Source organism: Psammomys obesus, unplaced genomic scaffold (genome assembly GCF_907164565.1).
Source record: "Psammomys obesus unplaced genomic scaffold, mPsaObe1.curated_primary_1811, whole genome shotgun sequence".
NCBI lineage: Eukaryota > Metazoa > Chordata > Mammalia > Rodentia > Muridae > Psammomys > Psammomys obesus.
Window position 1 is genome coordinate 15,094,482 of NW_026596064.1, and position 17,396 is coordinate 15,111,877.

General features: G+C 36.7%; 1 protein-coding gene across 2 annotated transcripts in view; it reads left to right on the top strand.

Annotated features, from left to right (window-relative positions):
• The window catches only part of Kpna1 (karyopherin subunit alpha 1), a 58,606-nt gene that overhangs the window by 25,359 nt on the left and 15,851 nt on the right, over window positions 1-17,396 (top strand). For both annotated transcript variants that reach the window (XM_055625028.1, XM_055625027.1), the window contains exons 4-10: window positions 2,944-3,043; window positions 6,563-6,657; window positions 13,189-13,320; window positions 14,116-14,204; window positions 14,514-14,613; window positions 15,497-15,660; window positions 17,317-17,395. In XM_055625028.1, coding sequence (XP_055481003.1) covers window positions 2,944-3,043; window positions 6,563-6,657; window positions 13,189-13,320; window positions 14,116-14,204; window positions 14,514-14,613; window positions 15,497-15,660; window positions 17,317-17,395 — 759 coding nt within the window. The remainder of the gene's footprint in view (window positions 1-2,943; window positions 3,044-6,562; window positions 6,658-13,188; window positions 13,321-14,115; window positions 14,205-14,513; window positions 14,614-15,496; window positions 15,661-17,316; window position 17,396) is intronic.

Below are 17,396 nucleotides of genomic sequence, written 5' to 3' on the forward strand. Positions count from 1 at the left end.
ACACACACACACACACACACACACACACACACACACACACACACACATTCTGTCTTTCCAACTACTAAAGGGGATGCTAAGTGAATATAGTAGTGTTGTTTTTAAAAGATGTATAAATGTCTTTGTGTGGGTAAATACTTGTATGTGTAAATGCCTGAGAAAGAAGGCTGGAAGTGAGTATCGGATGCCCTGGAGTGAGAATTACAGGTACTTGTGAGTGTCCCAGTATGCGTTCTAGGAGCAGACTTGGGTCTTCTGCAAGAGCAGTATGGACTATTAACTGATTAGCCACCTCTTCAGGCCCTATGAATGTAGTGTTCTAGACGTATTAGTCAGGGTTTCTTAGAGAAAGAACCAGGAAGGGGTCAGAGAGGGAGAGGCTTTTGTGATGGGAGCTGGCAACCAAGTAGTTTGGGGGCAGGTTGGCAGGTTGGAGTCTGAGGCTGAATTTCTTCCCTTCCTGGAAACCTCAGTCTAAAAGGCCTATAGCCAATTAAGGTAATCCTACATAATGAAAAGCAATCTTAAAATCTGCTCTATTCAGATGTCCTGATTTAAATGTTAATCACATCTAAAATCCTTTTAGAAAAGCATTTAGACTAGTATTTGTCTAGGTATCCTGCTTAACACATAAAATTACCTACCAGAATCTATTATCTATCTATCTATCTATCTATCTATCTATCTATCTATCTATCTATCTATCTATCTATCTAACTAACTATCTATCTATCTGGCATACATACACCTTTAAAAAAAAACAATACTGACCTTCAAATAAAGTTCATGCTTTTATCTAAAATGGTATAACTTTTCTATATAACCTATCTTCTTAGTAGAAGAGGATGCAAAACCATTGTGTAAGATGTACTAAAACATAAATACCAAGGTATAAATCTATACAGCTATAAGAGAGTATATATAAAAAGGAAGAAAAAGATGGTTGTTTACTGTATACTACCATACCCACACAGATGTATATATTTTGCACATATGAAGACATTTGTAGCAGTCCCTTAAATACTTGTTTATTCAGGAAACAGTCTTGCAACATTGGAAATAGTTGTTTTTCCAATCTTAAGCATAATGTTGCATGTATTCCTTTGTGGGAGTTCTTTAGTTTTGGGACATGGACTCACTGTGTAATAGCTAGTGTTAAATTCTCTACCACCCTGCCTTAGCCTTTTCTGTGCTGGTTAGGCATGTGCTGTCATCACACGTGGCTCTCTAATGAGAAATTTTCAACTGTTAGAGCTTGTTTATGAGCCAGATAGTATTTCTAAAACTCAGGGCAGATTTCTTTATAATTCATCTTATTGACTATAACATTTCTTAAAGTTTGTTTCATTGTAATGAATGTCTTAAGAGAATTAACTGCTGATACTGAGCATAGATTCTGAAACAAAAGTCCCAATAAAACAAGAACATGGGAGGAAACAGAAAAATTTAAGACGAACAGTAGGGATTTAAGGACTCAGTTTTTAAATTTGGCAATGGTTAGAATCTGTGGTTTCTGCAAGACCACCACCACCTCCTTACTAAGCGTTAGTTTAACATCTCTTATGTGTCAGCCATCAGTTGTAGTGATTAATGTGTATAGAAATACTTAATGCTACCCCATTATTATGCACCATTTTATGCCTCTATAAATCTGTTGGAAAAAGTAAACATAAAAGACAGGTTGTTGACTTTAAGTAGATTATAGTATTAGCAAATAGCCAAGAAAAATATCTACTAGTGATATGAGTTTGGTATGTGATTTAACAGCCTGGGGCTGTGGCATGTCTCAGATAGTAGAGTGCTTGCCTAGAGTGTATAAAGCTTTGTGTTTAATCCTTAACCCCTTGTAAACTGGGTCAGGTGGCCATGCCTATAAGTTCAGTCCTCAGGAATTGGAGGCAAGATCAGAAGTTCAGGATTGCCCCTGGCTACACAGAGTTTGAGACCAGCCTAAGATACATGATACCTGGTCTCAAAAATAAAAAAGAATAGAATAGAAATGATGCAACAGAAATACAGAACAGTTGCTTTAGATTTAGAGGTCATGAAAAAGATCTTAAAAATTTTGTATTTTATTTTATGCACCTGGGTGTTTTATCTGCATGTATGTCTGTACACCACTTGGGTTTCTGGTGACCAGGGAGGTCAGAAGAAGGGTCCCCTAGAACTTGAGGAACAGGTGATTGTGAGCTGCTTTGTGGGTACAGGCGCTTGAACCTGGGTCCTCAGGAAGAGTAGCAAGTGCTCTTAACTGCTGAGCCGTGTATCTAGTCCAGCCTTTAAAATTTCTAGTATTTAGTTTTGATAACAGTAATAGCCAAACATATGCCGAGCTAGGTTAAGAATGATAATCTGCCTATTTTTTTAAATTTATTATTATTTTTATGTACACTGGTGTTTTGCCTGCATGTGTGTGTGAGGGAATCAGATTCGCTGGAACAGGAGTTACAGACAGTTGTGAGCTGCCATGTGGTTACTGGGAATTGAACCCTGGTCCTCTGGAAGTGCAGCCACTGCTCTTAACCACTGAGCCATCTCAACAGCCCCCTAGTATGCCTGTTTTACCATTTACTATGTAAACAGCTTTCTTACTATCAAGAGCTTTTTAATTTTTTTATGTTTTTTATTTTTTTGAGACAGAGTTTCTCTGTTTAGTCCTAGTTGTCCTGAAGCTCGCTCAGTGGACTAGGCTGGCCTTGAACTTGGAGATCTGCCTCTGCCTTATGAGTGCTGGGATTACAGGCCTGTGCTACCACTGCCTGGCTATCATGAGCTTCTTGATAATAGTCTGACATTAGTATGCTTTTACACAGTTTTGCATTAAAGATTTTTATGTACTTGGATAACTTGGAAATATGTGATTAATTTGATATCATTTTATGTTGTCTTTCCACTGAACTAAGGTTAATATTGTGTTATATTTGCTCTTTCTTTGTGATCCAGGGTGGAGTCATTACGTCTGACATGATTGAAATGATATTCTCAAATAGCCCAGAGCAGCAGCTTTCTGCAACACAGAAATTCAGGAAACTACTTTCAAAAGGTAAGTCAGTCTTCAGTACATTTCATCTGTATGTAAGCAGGAATAGATTACATAGAGATGATCCCTTTTTGTACAGCTCCAGGTAATTTCTTTTGGAGTGTGTTTTATGATTAGAAAATTTCCTTAGTTATTTATGGGATCTTATCAGAAAGGAACATTACTTTCATTTGAGAACTGTCATGTAAAAGACTTTTAAGTAAGTAATAATCAATAGCTTATGCTGACTGAAATTGAAAAGCTCCACTCTTTATAAATTACTTGAATGGTAATTAATGATTTTAATAGTAGCAGTTTACCATTTAAAGTTAAATATAGATTTATTGTAGAATAGGATAATTCCTTTTTTTGTGTAATTAGTATGAACTGGCGTATAATACTTGTTATTTTGGGCAGGTAAAAATAATTTGGAACAGTATTAAAATACTGATAGTAAGTAGTGAAACACACAGTAGCAAATTAAATTTATCACCATAACATACATATAAGAAGTGGTATTTAGGGCTGGAGAGGTGCTCAGTGGTTAGGAGCACAGGCTGCTCTTCCAAAGGATCTGGGTTCAATTCCTAGCACCCACATGGTGGCTCAGACCTGTCTGTAACTATGTCTAGTTCCAGGGGATCTGGCATTCTCACATAGGCATACATGCAGGCAAACATCGAAAAAAGTATTTTGTATGACAGTTTGGTAAAATTTTATGTCATGTCCATTTTTAGTGTGGTTTTTCCAAAAAAAAAAAGGCATTTAATGATCACTGCTTTTCCTACATGTATTCTAGTTTACAAGCTTCCTTCTTAAAAGTGTGATAACTATTGCTCTAGATGTGTTTATTTCAGTAATTGGTGGTGAGAAATTTGCTTCCTTGTCCTGAGAAGATATCCATTTCACTGATGGCTTAAGAAAACAGTAGTGGTAATGGCATAGCTAATGTATCTGAATTTTTAGCAAAGAAAACTTTTCTTCATGAACTGTGCTTTGGAATGTTCTAGATTTTTTTTGTTGTTGTTGTTTTGACAAAACTTCTTGGCCAAAAGCAACTTTTTTTATTGCTGTAATAAAACTTAGAGAAGGAAGAGTTTGTTTGGGTCTTATAGTTCTAGATGGTTAGAGTCTGTGATAGTGAAGGAAAGTAGTGTTCAGCAGACTAGAGCAGCAGCTGAGAGCTCACACCTCAAATCATAAAGAGCAAGCAGAGAGCACAAGGCGTGAGTGTTTTGAAACCTCAAAACCTGTCCCCAGTGACATACTATACTTTTTTCAGCAAGGCCACACTGCTAATCATTTTCAAATAGTTATCAGCTGGGAACTAAGTGTTCAGATGTGCAAGACTTAATGTGGAGTAAGTCACCACAGCTTACAGTCCATCGTAGAGGGAGGAAGGAATTGAAGGCAGGCCTGTCTGCTATTCCATGTCAAAGAACACAGTTCATGCAATGAATGAATGAATGAATAAATGAATAAATAAATGAATAAATAAATAAAAATAAAAATAGTGTGGCACATGCTATAGGGATCCTGCTTACTGGCCAGCTTGCCTTCCCACACTGTTCAAGACCACCCTCCTGGAGAATGGTGCTGCACATGCTGTGCGTGTGGCCCTCCTACATCAATTAACAATCAAGATGATCTCCCACAGGCCAATCTGATATAGGCAGTGTTTCAGTTGAAATTCTCAACAGAACCAGATAATTCTAGGTTCTGTCAAGTTGACAGTTAAATCTAATCAGGACAATTAACACATGGATTCTTCTTTTTTATATATATCCTTAAAAAATATAGTGGCTAGGCTAGGCCATCAAGCTGATAAAAATGTTCTGGGCTCCAAGACGGATGAGCTGAGTTTGATCTCTGGAACCCCCATGATGTGAATCAACTCCCATAGATTATTCTGTGACCTCCACATATGTACCATGTCACATGGGTCCACACACAGAGAGATAAGCAGAAATAAATTAGTAAATTTAAAATATATACTAAAAATATACAGTTGTTAAGATGGTTGTGTATTTTCCTGCCACTCTGGGAGGTTGAGGCAGGAATCTCAGAATTTAGGGCTAGCTTGGGTAACATAGTAAGACCACATCTTAAAATATAAACAAAATCACTTGTTCTGACCTTAGAATGTGACTTAATAGTAGACTCATTGCCTGTGGTACACAAGACCTGTACTAACAAACATACAAAAGGTTGTTTTTGTTTTATTCTTCCTGATTTATTGTCATTTTTTTTGTTTTTTTATAGTGTTTTTATAATTCAGAATATTAACTAGTATATCTTTATTGATACCAAGTTTGTTATATTTGAGTGATTGATAAAAATGTTGAGCCAAGCAAAAGACTTGTTACTAGAGTTTCTTCCTTCCAAATCAACAGAAAAATAATGAAATCTTTCGTCAGAACAAAAACATAAGGCCTTAATGTAGCACACAGGCTGTCCTTAACTTGCTATGAGGATACCCTGAACTCCGAGTGCTGGGATTATCCTTGTGGACCACCAGGCCTAGTTTACCTTTTATAGTAGGTTGTTTACCTGGCCAAAGATCTCCCTAGGGAGTACTGTTCTGATTGCATTTTTCTGGCATTACCACATACACACAAGAAAAACAAATTCTCTGTTGAACTTACTGGTCTGGTTATCTGATATTTCCTGTCTATTCACCCAAAAAGTGTTTATTAAATGACAACTTATACTCATCCTCATAAATCAAAGTGAGATTACTTTGGCAAATAAGTGTTAAATGAATTCTTGCTGCTACTTTCTTGTTAGGGCTAATATGAACTCCTGTAAGTGCACTGTGAATCTTGTTATCCAGGTTCTCTGGACGGGTATAATAAAACATAGATTGAGGCCTCCTGCACTGCAAAGGGCTGGAGGAAAGTATATGCTAGTAGTTGTGGTAGTTAGATAATGGTAGTTATCCTTGGATTTCCCCTGCTTTCTGAGTTTCCTAAAATAGCAGAGCAAAGGTTCTCCACCTTTGGGTTGCAAATGACCCTTTCATAGAGGTCACGTATCAGATATTGTGTATCGGATATTTACATTATGATTCATAGCAGTAGGAACAGTTATGAAATAGCAATGAATTAATTTTATGATTGGGGTCACCACAACATGAAGAAGTGTATTAAAGGGTCATAGCATTAGGAAGGTTGAAACTACTGTAGTAGAGGGTTAATTTGAAGAATTTTTTGGGCCTGGTGATGTGTCTCAGTGATTGCAATTATTTGCTTATTTAGCACATAAGGTCCAGTGCTGAGGGTGCGCACATGAACAGTTTCCCTACACTGCAAAAACAAAACAAAGATTTCTGCCCTTCCTTTGTTCTAAGGATTAAAGTTTATATTTTGTGATATGTCTGATGCTCCATGACTGTCAGATGACCAAACTCAATTTTAATCTTTGTTTTGGGATATATTTCTAATATGAAAGCTGGTCAATGAATGAAGAAAGAGGTATTGTGACTAATTTTGATCTATAAGGTCATTATATTGAGATATCTTATTTTATTTTATGGGGAAACAGAGCCTAATCCTCCTATTGATGAAGTCATCAACACACCAGGAGTAGTGGCCAGGTTTGTGGAGTTCCTCAAACGAAAAGAAAATTGTACACTGCAGGTGCGAATATTTTCATTTATTTCCTTAGAATGTTGTTTTTAAAACCTTTTTGTCCATGAGTTACTTATTTTAATCTATATGAAGGCTTGTATGTTTATAATGGTATTTATTGTTGATAACTACCTTAATAAACTGCTTATATAGGTTTGTTAATATGTAGGTCCTGATTAATACTCACTAGAATTTGTATCTTATTTGAATTTTTAGCAGTAAGAGTCGTCATAACAGGGCCCTATGCAAGCTGTGTAAAGATTTGAGACAGAGAGACAAAGACACACTACTTGTCCTTCTCAAGTATAACAGACTGTGTATAACATGGACTGGCTCAGACACAGTTATCAGATGTGGTCTTACTACCCTCTCCTACACCTAAAGAACTGACAAACTTTGCCATGAAAACTGTGTGCTTTAAGTTTGATTTTCTAATAATGCTCTATACAGAGTTTACCACCTTAGGATTGAGTAATTTTTACAGCAAAAGGAGCCAACTGTCCAACTCACAGTCTTTGAGTATCTAGAATTCTAAAAATAATACTTTTTTCTTGGGTAAAGTTAACTTTTGCAATTATTTTGGTTATTCAGTAGCTACATATCCTTGGTGTAGCAGATTCCTTTAATATCTGAATTATTGACAAATATGTATAATCCCTAAATTCTCACCAAAGTATTATATGTAATCAGCAGCTATAAAATTTGCTTAAGTCGCAAGTAGATCTCAAGATGGGAGAAATACTTGCCAATAAAAAGGCCAGTTCCTACCTCCTTTGTCTACTCTTGACTGAGGCTCCTCATACATACATGTCAGTCCTTGTCCCAGGCTCCTTATTGGTTAGGCCATTGCGGATGACTTGTGAGTCTTAGTGCATTGTCTTGATACTCTCTCTTTCTTTCTCCATCTTTCTCGTCATTTTACATCTTTATTGCAGTGATGAATTTCTTCCAGAGGAGAAGGAAAAAAATCCAGAAAAGGTAGTGTACTTCTCTGTCCCATCAGTTTCTTTTCTCCAGTTTGACTTTTGCCAATCCCTGTGTTTATTTGAATTAAGATTCTGTTTTGCTTGCTGCCTCCTGTATTATAATTCTGGTCTCCATTTAAGCCCAGAATTGTCAGACAGTTGAAAAATCAGGTTTACCCTGAGAGCAAGGGAAGAAAGATATTTTTTTTTCCTCAGAAAAAAGGAAATCCAGACAACCAACACTGCAGAGAACAGAGTCTGAGCCCCTATGTAGCCTGCCAACAGAACCATTGGGATCAAAGGAGGAGATTTACTGCAGTTTATCATTTGAAATGGTTTTTAGGAAAAGGGAGGTAGGGAGGATGACCATTTTGTTAATTATGAAAATGTTGTTCTCCAGTCTCTGGGAATGAGTGTAGTTGAACAGTACTGATTGTACCTTCAGATCAGGCAGTTTTTATTAGGTGATTACAGAAGTCTACTTATGCACTAAAGAAATAGGCAGAATCTTCCAGACTTAAAATGAAAATCCTTGAGAAACAAAGCTCCCTCTCTCTACATTCTCCTGTACTCTATAAGCAGTATAGTATGTTTATATATACTACCCTTACCTGCGTGAGACATAAATTCTGAATCATTTTGTGATTCATAATCTGTTAGAACTTAGGTGAAAGTCTTCAAAAACTCTTGATTTGCTTTTACCTAAATTTTTAGATTCCACCCTTATCCAGACTAGTAATCAGGATGAAAGACTGAAAAGTGATTTCTCTGAAGTGACTACTTCATGAACTTTGGCCATACCATCTAAGACTGAGAAGTAGCTGGTCTAGTGTTTGAGGTTGTTGTCTCCAGCTTTCTTTCTGTATGTTAAGCACAGCATGGCATTCTCTCTCTCTAGTGTGAGTATTGGTTAAAATCCATCACCTCCAAAGCAGTAAGAGCAAATATACTCAGGGAGACATAATTGCTCTGCCATGGCTTCAAATAAGTAGATGTGTTCTGGAGAGCCTGGAGGGCATTTCTTGCTTTGTGGTTTGGGGAGAGCACTGCATATAAGATATCATATTTATACCTGCCTGCTTTCTGAAGATGTGAGTAGTGTGACTTTGAGTAAGGTTTTGCCATTTCTGTCTCAGAAAGAGACTGGTAGGACATGGCACAAAGGAAATTGAATGGCTCAATTCAATAACAAATCCCTCTGCTAAGTGTAATTTATTCATCCTATAGCTAAAGAACTGAGTTTTAGTGACCTTCATTTTGTCTACTCAAACAGATGGAGTATCTCAAATAAGGAAATTGAAAATGCCTCTGTTGGGGCATCACTACCCAAATACTTACCCTCTTGCCATTCAGACTGGAGGTGAATATGGGTAGAATCTATTGATTTTGGAATTAAGCAGTTCCTTGGCTTAAGAGTGTGGTCAAGCTTAATGATAGTGGCTACTTCTAGCCTTTGTCATGAGACTGGTCTGCTCTCTGACATGTCTGTGGGCCCACTTGTTTGAGTTCAGGCCCAGCATCTTTATAATACTATCTTCTGCAGTGCTGAGACACTGTATTGCCAAGCCTTTTATAAGTTTATAAAAAATATCTAGACATAATAAATTGCTTCCTGCATATAAACATTGGGTGGCACTCCTCCGAAAGTTATAAGTTTGAACAAAGTTGGTTTAGTTTTTCCCCTTTCTTGGCTTTCTTGTCCCCTGTGGAAGTTTAGTATGATAAACTGCAGTAAGGGTCATCCTCTTGCCCCTCCCATCTGTACTGATCTCTGCCTTTCCTGGAGGGTTGCTCAGATAGCTCAGGTGCTCTTCTCTGCAGTTTGATAATCTGGGTTTATTTTTCTGATGTGAGCCTTTCTTTTCACTTGCTCTCCAGGTGAGCCTGGTATTTGCTAGGAACCGGAGTGGAACCGGCAAAGTGGCCAGCAACAGAGTCCTGATCCAAATGGAGAAAGGGAGCCAGGCGTACCTCAACCTGGAGTGGGAAACTTGATAGGAGGTCAGAAGTACTTCAGCTTTGGATTCTCATTTTCCTTATTAAAGGGACTGAGCACCAGAATGTAGAGGCTCAGAAAAAGGACAGAGAGAAAACTTCAAACCTGAAGAACACAGATTGCAGCTGTAGCAATCAGTCCTTATTCAGCAAGTTTTCTGATCAAAACATCAGTGGAATAATAGTAATTTATAAGCAGCTATAGCTACACAGTAGATTATTTCCTGTGATGTAGTTCTTTGATTGCTGAGAATATATTAGTATAGGAAAACATGGAGAACACTAAGGTTGTGATGATTTGTTGCTTTTGGTGAGAGAATTTTTTAGATACTCCCTTCCACCTTTTAGGTTATTCTCTTGAGTTACACGATTACTTAAGTTACTGTTTACTTACTTAAGTCATTGTTTCTTTCTGTCATATATTTATGTATTTTTTAATCATCATTAGATCTGAGCTTTCCTGTTTTACAATCTCTTCCTGGTTGCACTCTAATCTAGCACTCAAGGCTGAAATATTAAAAACAAAGCTTCATATTTTAGCGAAATAAAGTTTGTAGTACAGACTATGAGAAAAGGACATCTAGGTAGCTGACATCCAAGTTTTTGAAAAATATACCTACATGTTAAACGCATTTGATAGTATCTGACATTGGCAGGCTTACATTCCTGAAGTGAGTTTTGTCTTTTTTTTTTTCATTTCCTCTCTCCTACACACACATGGCTATACCTCATCATAAGGTGAAAAAACTAAAGGAATAAATACCAAAACTACCTTTTAGTTTCTGTTCTGGAATCTTTGCATTTAAAGATGACCATCATTATGATTATGTACTGAATATGAGCATAACTATGCCACATTAGCTTTTCCAAAAGCGTATCTAATACTTACCATCCATGTTCAACTGTTGCTCACCTTTTCATTTTTCTAATCATTATCACAGTTCTGCTTTCCTGTTTTATTCATCTTAGCAGGTTTTTGATTCTCTCATTTTCTCAGAGACCTTTGATGTTCAATCAGCCAGCAGTATTCACCGTGGCAACAGTTAATATTTGAATTGATGTTTTCTGATAACTTTTTAGTAAGTTCTTTATGTTATCAGGGTAATTAGTGTGATTTTCATCAAAATCTGAGTGCAATGCTTTTTCTCTTGGATATTTAGTATGCAGGTGTGACTTATTATTTCCAACTTCTTTTGACTTTAGTAATTGGTAATTATTTTTTGAACTGTGAGCCTTCTTTCTAATAGGACAGTCTGCTGCCTTCTTACATCATCTGACTTGTGTTTTAACCAATTTTTTTTTTTTTTTTTTTTTGAGACAGGGTTTCTCTGTGTAGCCATGGCTATCCTGGAACTTGCTCTGTAGGCTAGACCAGGATGGCCTGGAACACTCCTGCCTCTGCTTCCCGAACACTGGGATTAAAGATGTGTGCCACTGCTGCTCAGCCTAACTAAGTAGTTTGAAGTAAACTACATTTTAGGCAGCCCCTCTCTAGTATACAGATTAAAGTAATATGCTGTTTGAAATTTCTTTCCCTAGGTGGTAGAACCAAAAGTGACTGAAATAGTCCTATGTATATGTTTCAGAGAGATGGAAAATAGTTTGAACATTTCTCACATTAATATTTTAACTAGAGATAAATGTATGAAGTGCTCCTCCCACCCCCATGATATTTTGGGTTTAATTTTTTTATTTCCCTCCAAGTCTTTATTGATGTAGTTACACACATATGAGTTTTACAGCATTAGCCACATGTTTTGGCTTACAGAAGTATCTTTGTCCTTTCGTTCTGATGATATTTTTTCAACTGTAGACCAAATCGTAGATGAGTGCCCCTTCACTGATAGCATCACTCTTAAAAAATAAGCAAACCAGTGAACCCTCAAGGGTTTGGAAAGAGCTACATACGTTTATCTTACTTTCATCTTCTTGTTTCTTCTGCTGTAAGTTTACCATCAGTCACATGGATTTGTTCTGCCACATTCAGTGATTGATGGCTTGTCTCTATGACAATTACCTTTTAATTGATATAAAAGATGAGAGAGTAACCACAAGTATATTTTTGATGATATATATCTGATCTCTCATTCAAAATTGTACCTCTAAACAGAAATGTGCCATTTTCCCCCCCACTGCATACACTAAATTAAAATTCAAGAGTGAAAGTTTATATTCCTATACTCAGTTCAGACCCCTGATTTTTAGTTAATTCTTTCCACCAGTTTCTGTCTTTTAATTTCTAAATTTCTTAAGCTAAAGAGAAAATTGGGGATCTCCAAAATTGGTAATATGGAATAGGGTTTTTGTTGTTGTTGTTGACCATAACTTTGTATTTTCTGCTTACCAATGCTGCAATATTAGATCAACCCAGGTAAACTTTTACCCAGTTTTACCTTTGCCACCACCTCTATAGTCTTTTTCTCTTCCTGATTGTCCCTTATCTCTATTAAGAAACTTATCCTGTGGCTGGAAAGATGGCTCAGTGGTTAAGAGCACCGGCTGCTCTTCCAGAGGACCTGGGTGCAATTCCCAGCACCCACATAGTGGCTCATAACATTTGTAACTCTAGTGCCAGAGAATCTGGCACCCTCATACAGACATAGGTGCAGGCAAAACATCAGTGGACATAAATATTTTAAAAAGAAAGACACTTATCTTTGCCTGGACATGGTGGCAGTTGTCTTTAATCCCAGCACTCAGGAGGCAGAGGCAAGCAGATCTCTATGATTTCAAGGCCAGTGTAGTCTACACAGAGCTCCAGGCCAGTAAGGGCAACATAGTGAGACTCTTACCTCCAAGGGGCCAGTTTATTTTAAAGGAAAAAGAAAATTATCTTTGTACTTGGGTTGAAGCCTTCTCATCTACTAAATATGCTCTGAAGCAGACATTGCTATTGATTCCATGCCCATTAAGTTTGTTTTACTTCTTTAATGGTTACTTAGAAGATGTCTTGCCCCTTTCAATTGTAATTATATAAAGTACATTTTATACTAATGTTCTCTTTTCATTTTACTGTCTCCATCCCCTAGAAATATATTTGTTCACTAGATTGTAGGAACGGTACCACAGGGCAAGGCCCAAAGGGACATAGGCTGTTCACTAGAGTTGTTTTTTTTTAACCATTTTTCAGTCATCTAAGCCTATCCATGTAAGCCTTGAAGATTTCTTGTGAGTCTGTCTAGAAATTATCTGTACAATACAATATCTGTATTAATGTATTTATTCCTTTTTAACCCTTTAATTAATGAAATGTATGTTAACTATATTGAAATACATTATTTGTCAAGTTGTTCCTTTCATTACAATTTTTAGAGATCATTCCATATCAACTTAATCAAATACATTTTTTTTTTCTCTCCTATAGTTTCATGGTAACTCTACTTTGGTCTGAAATTGTAGATACCTTGAATGTTCCTTTATAGACTGAGGGATTCTGGAAATGATTTTAAAATTTATATGCTAATAACGAACCCTGACTGATCCCAAAATCTTTTTTTTAATGTACAAAACATTGTGTTGCTCTAAGTAAACAACCTTCTAAATTTTAATAAGATAATGAAACTTACTTTTGTCTTTGTAGTTTGAATCAGCTTGGGTCCTTACAAATATTGCTTCAGGAAATTCTCTTCAGACCCGCATTGTAATTCAGGCAGGAGCAGTGCCTATTTTCATCGAGTTGCTTAGCTCAGAGTTTGAAGATGTCCAGGAGCAGGTAAGATTTGAGTAGTCACATAGAGAGCATAGATTCTCACTGTCATGCCCAGCTTGGCTTTGATTACTTGTTCACAGTGACTCATAGCTTGTTAAAATAGGAAAAATCGTCTTCTGAGTATTTTCCTTCAAACCATGGAATTCTTGCAGATTTTAGCTGTCTTTTTTTATTAAAGTCATGGACACAATAAAAGTAAATAATATGCCATGTACATGTATGAAGCCACTGTGATGAAATTTCGTTCACCGCCTTCACAAGTTTAATAAACATGTCTATGTTTTTATTTCAGTTATCTGCTTACAGTTTTCTGTTATAAGTAATCCTAAGTATTTTTTTAATCCACCAAGTAAGCCATTTAAATTCCTGTTCTGTACAAAGGACTAATATTACTTACAAATGAGGACAGTATTCTTTAAAAATAATTGGCTCCAGACTGGGGGTATAAGCTCCGTAAGGGAGCTATTAGCCAGCCTGTGTGAGAAGTTCCAAGTTTGATTTCCAGCACTGGAAAAACAGTTCTCTGTTACTAGTAAAGTGTTTATTTACTTTATTGGAATAACTTAACATTTTCTTTTGCTTATTCTACATAGTTACATATTTTGTAACTCTGATCCTGTAGTTGGTTTGACTCTCTGATGAGTGATTTTAAGAAAGTTAATAATAGTCTTTATATAAAAATATTGATGAATTGTTATATGATTTTATAAAGTGTTACTGTAGTATGCTGGCATTTCTTTGAAAGAATTATAAGGGAATGAAAGTATTCAACTTTATTAATGAGTAATTCTTTTACAGGCAGTCTGGGCTCTTGGCAACATTGCAGGAGATAGTACCATGTGCAGGGACTATGTCTTAGACTGCAATATCCTTCCCCCTCTTCTGCAGTAAGTTTCTTTTTTTGAATAATGTTATATGAGAAGTGTTATATTTTGGGAAGTCATTTTGGATTTTCTAGTGTTAATTTTGACTTCAGGTATCTTCTTATTAAATTGTTAGGGTGAAATCCCTTACTGAAATTCTGTAATAGCTCAATAGAATTCATGAAGTTCAACCTCAAAGAGAATAATATACGAAAAGAATTAATGAATCTTTATTGTTTATAGTTCTGGAGAAAAGTTAAAGATATCATTTATCAGTAGTATTTAGAGAATTAGTATCTTCTATAATTTACCATGGAACCATTTTACTTGTAGGTTATTTTCAAAGCAAAACCGCTTGACTATGACCCGGAATGCAGTATGGGCTCTGTCTAATCTCTGTAGAGGGAAGAGTCCACCTCCAGAATTTGCTAAGGTAAACGCTGTGCTTTTGGGAAACTATTAGGAAAAAATGCTCTTAAATATTAATGTTTACAGAAAGTTTTATTTTAAATTTTTTGTTTGTTTTTCAAGACAGGGTTTCTCTGTATAGCTTTGGCTGTCCTAGAACTCAGTCTATAGGCCAGGCTGGCCTTGAACTCATAGAGGTGTGCCTGCCTCTGCTTTCCAAGTGCTGGGATTAAAAGTGAATCACCAGCACATGGCTAAGATAATTTCTGATAAAATTAGAGTGTTTGAAAATGTATTGATTTGCCAGGTGTGGTGGTGCAGGCCTGTAATCCCAGCACTTGGAGCCAGAGGCAGGTGGATCTCTGTGAGCTTGAGTCCAGCCTTGTCTACAAAGCTGAGGCCAGGACAACCGTGGCTGTTACCCAGAAACCCTGTCTCAAAACAAAAACAAAAAAACAAAACAAACACCAAAAAGAAAAATAAAAAAAGAAAATGTTTGTAGAGAAAATACTTCTGGTATTTTGTTTTTGTTTTAAAGTAATTTCTCAATGCCAGTATGAAGCTCTATTACTTCTAGAGCTATAACAATTTTTATTGAACAGAATTTTCTGGCTATAGTATTTGTGAAAGTTCTTTCACCTTCTTTTCTATAAGTGTACTGTAACAAAGGATTCTAATTTAAGGATAAATGCATAAAATTTTTCTTCCTGAAGTCATTTTCTTTGTGTTCTAACCACCTCAGCTCAGTAAACTTAATAATCACTGATCACATTGCCAGAGATAGTCCATAACCAGAAGTGTAAACCACCCCACGGCGCACCAAATGTCTGACTGATAGGCTTCTTGAGAATCTTAGTCTCACTTTGGATTTGTTTCTGTTGAAGTTGTAACCGTCCTTTCTTTTCTAGGTTTCTCCCTGTCTGAATGTCCTTTCTTGGTTGCTGTTTGTCAGTGACACGGATGTACTGGCTGATGCTTGCTGGGCCCTGTCATACCTGTCAGATGGACCCAATGATAAAATCCAAGCAGTCATCGATGCAGGAGTATGTAGGAGACTTGTGGAGCTTCTAATGTAAGAGGAGTTTTAAGAAAGTTTGTCTGATGTCCTTTCATGTTGTTTTTCTTCATGCTGCTACGATGGATCGCACCAAAATGACTTAGAAGAGGAAAGATTTTATTTGACTTTCACTTCCAGGTCACAGTCTGTCACTGAGGGAATCCAGGGCAGGAACTGGAACTGGATGAGTGCTGCTTACTGGCTTGTTGTCTCTCTGTCTTGCTGCCCAGCTTCTGCTCAGCCAGCTTATCACTAGGATTGCTGTTGCTCACAGCAGACTGGGCCCTGCCTTCTCATGTCAGTCATCAGCCAAGACAGCCTCTCACAGACACGACCACAGTGCAGTATGAAATGGGCAGTCCCTCCTCAGGTGACTATAGGCTGGTCAGTTTAACAGCTGTTACTGACTAGTACACTCTTCTATAGTTTCCTTATTTCTAGTACTTTGGTACTAGTTGATAATACATTTTCTTGATAATTATACATTGGCCAAATATCTCATGTTTATATTGATGTCATTTTTGGTTTGCTTTTTGAGGCTTGATGAAGAATGTATTATTCCTCTGCCTTTATGAGTCCTTTAGCAGAATTATTTGGAAATCTTTTGCTGTATAATTCTATCTCTGTTATTCCCCCTCCCCTCGCTCCTCCCGCCACTTGAAGGCCTAAGGTCAGGTACTAGAAATCAAAGGGATATTGCTATGATAAATGGCCATTTCTTACTTTCTCAAACGAAAACCAAACTTGAATCAGACCTTTAATCGTATTTTTGTAGTGCTATTGGTGATAGCATGAGAGATTTACTTATGGCATAAATAATATTTGAGTATATTAATCAAGTCTTTAGCTAATACTTAGAAGAAAATGAATCAACAATATGATGGTGAAATGGTACAGTTATAAGCAACATGAAAGTAATTGATGTACAAAACAATTGTACAGATAGTGGGTCAAACATGATGTGAAATTGGTAAATAACATTATTGGGATTATAGCTGATCACAGACTGGTTACAGACCAGAAATGTAGTACAGTTACAAGTTAAAGGAGCATGGTGCTACTAGGATCCCAAAAATTAAAAATCTGGGAAGTGAACATTTATGTCTTTTAGTTACTCTGTTTTCTACATGCTTCATTTTAGTCATTAGATTTTAAATGTGAAGCAAGAGAAATAGAGTTTTAGAGGAAAGTTACCATGGTATTGCTTTATTTACCTTGAAATCTGTACTTAATATCTGTCTTCATATACATACAGCAGGCCTTGTGGAAAGCTTTTTTGACCATTAAGGCAGCCTTGTAGGAAACAGAAAAGTATTTGAGATGTGAATCTCATTTTGGTATTGAAGTTAGCTGAACTGTTGGTCTATCAGTTTCAGAATATGATGCCTCCCAGGCATCTCAGCAGCTCCAGGAGACCAGTCAGGAGGTGAGGGTCACTGTAGCAAAGAATAAGAGACAAGTGTGGAATTCAATGGTGAAGTACCTGGGACAGATTACTAGGAAAGAATTTACTTTTATTCTAGGTAATGGTCAATTCTGCCACCTAAATAACCACAATCATAAAGTACTTTTCTGCTTTAAAATTGAATTACATCTTTCTTATTTTGGATATTATCCTCTTTTGGATAGAATTGTTGTCTCTAACATTTCTTTTTTTTTTAATGGTTGCAGGCATAATGATTATAAAGTAGTTTCTCCTGCGTTGCGGGCTGTGGGAAACATTGTCACAGGGGATGATATTCAGACACAGG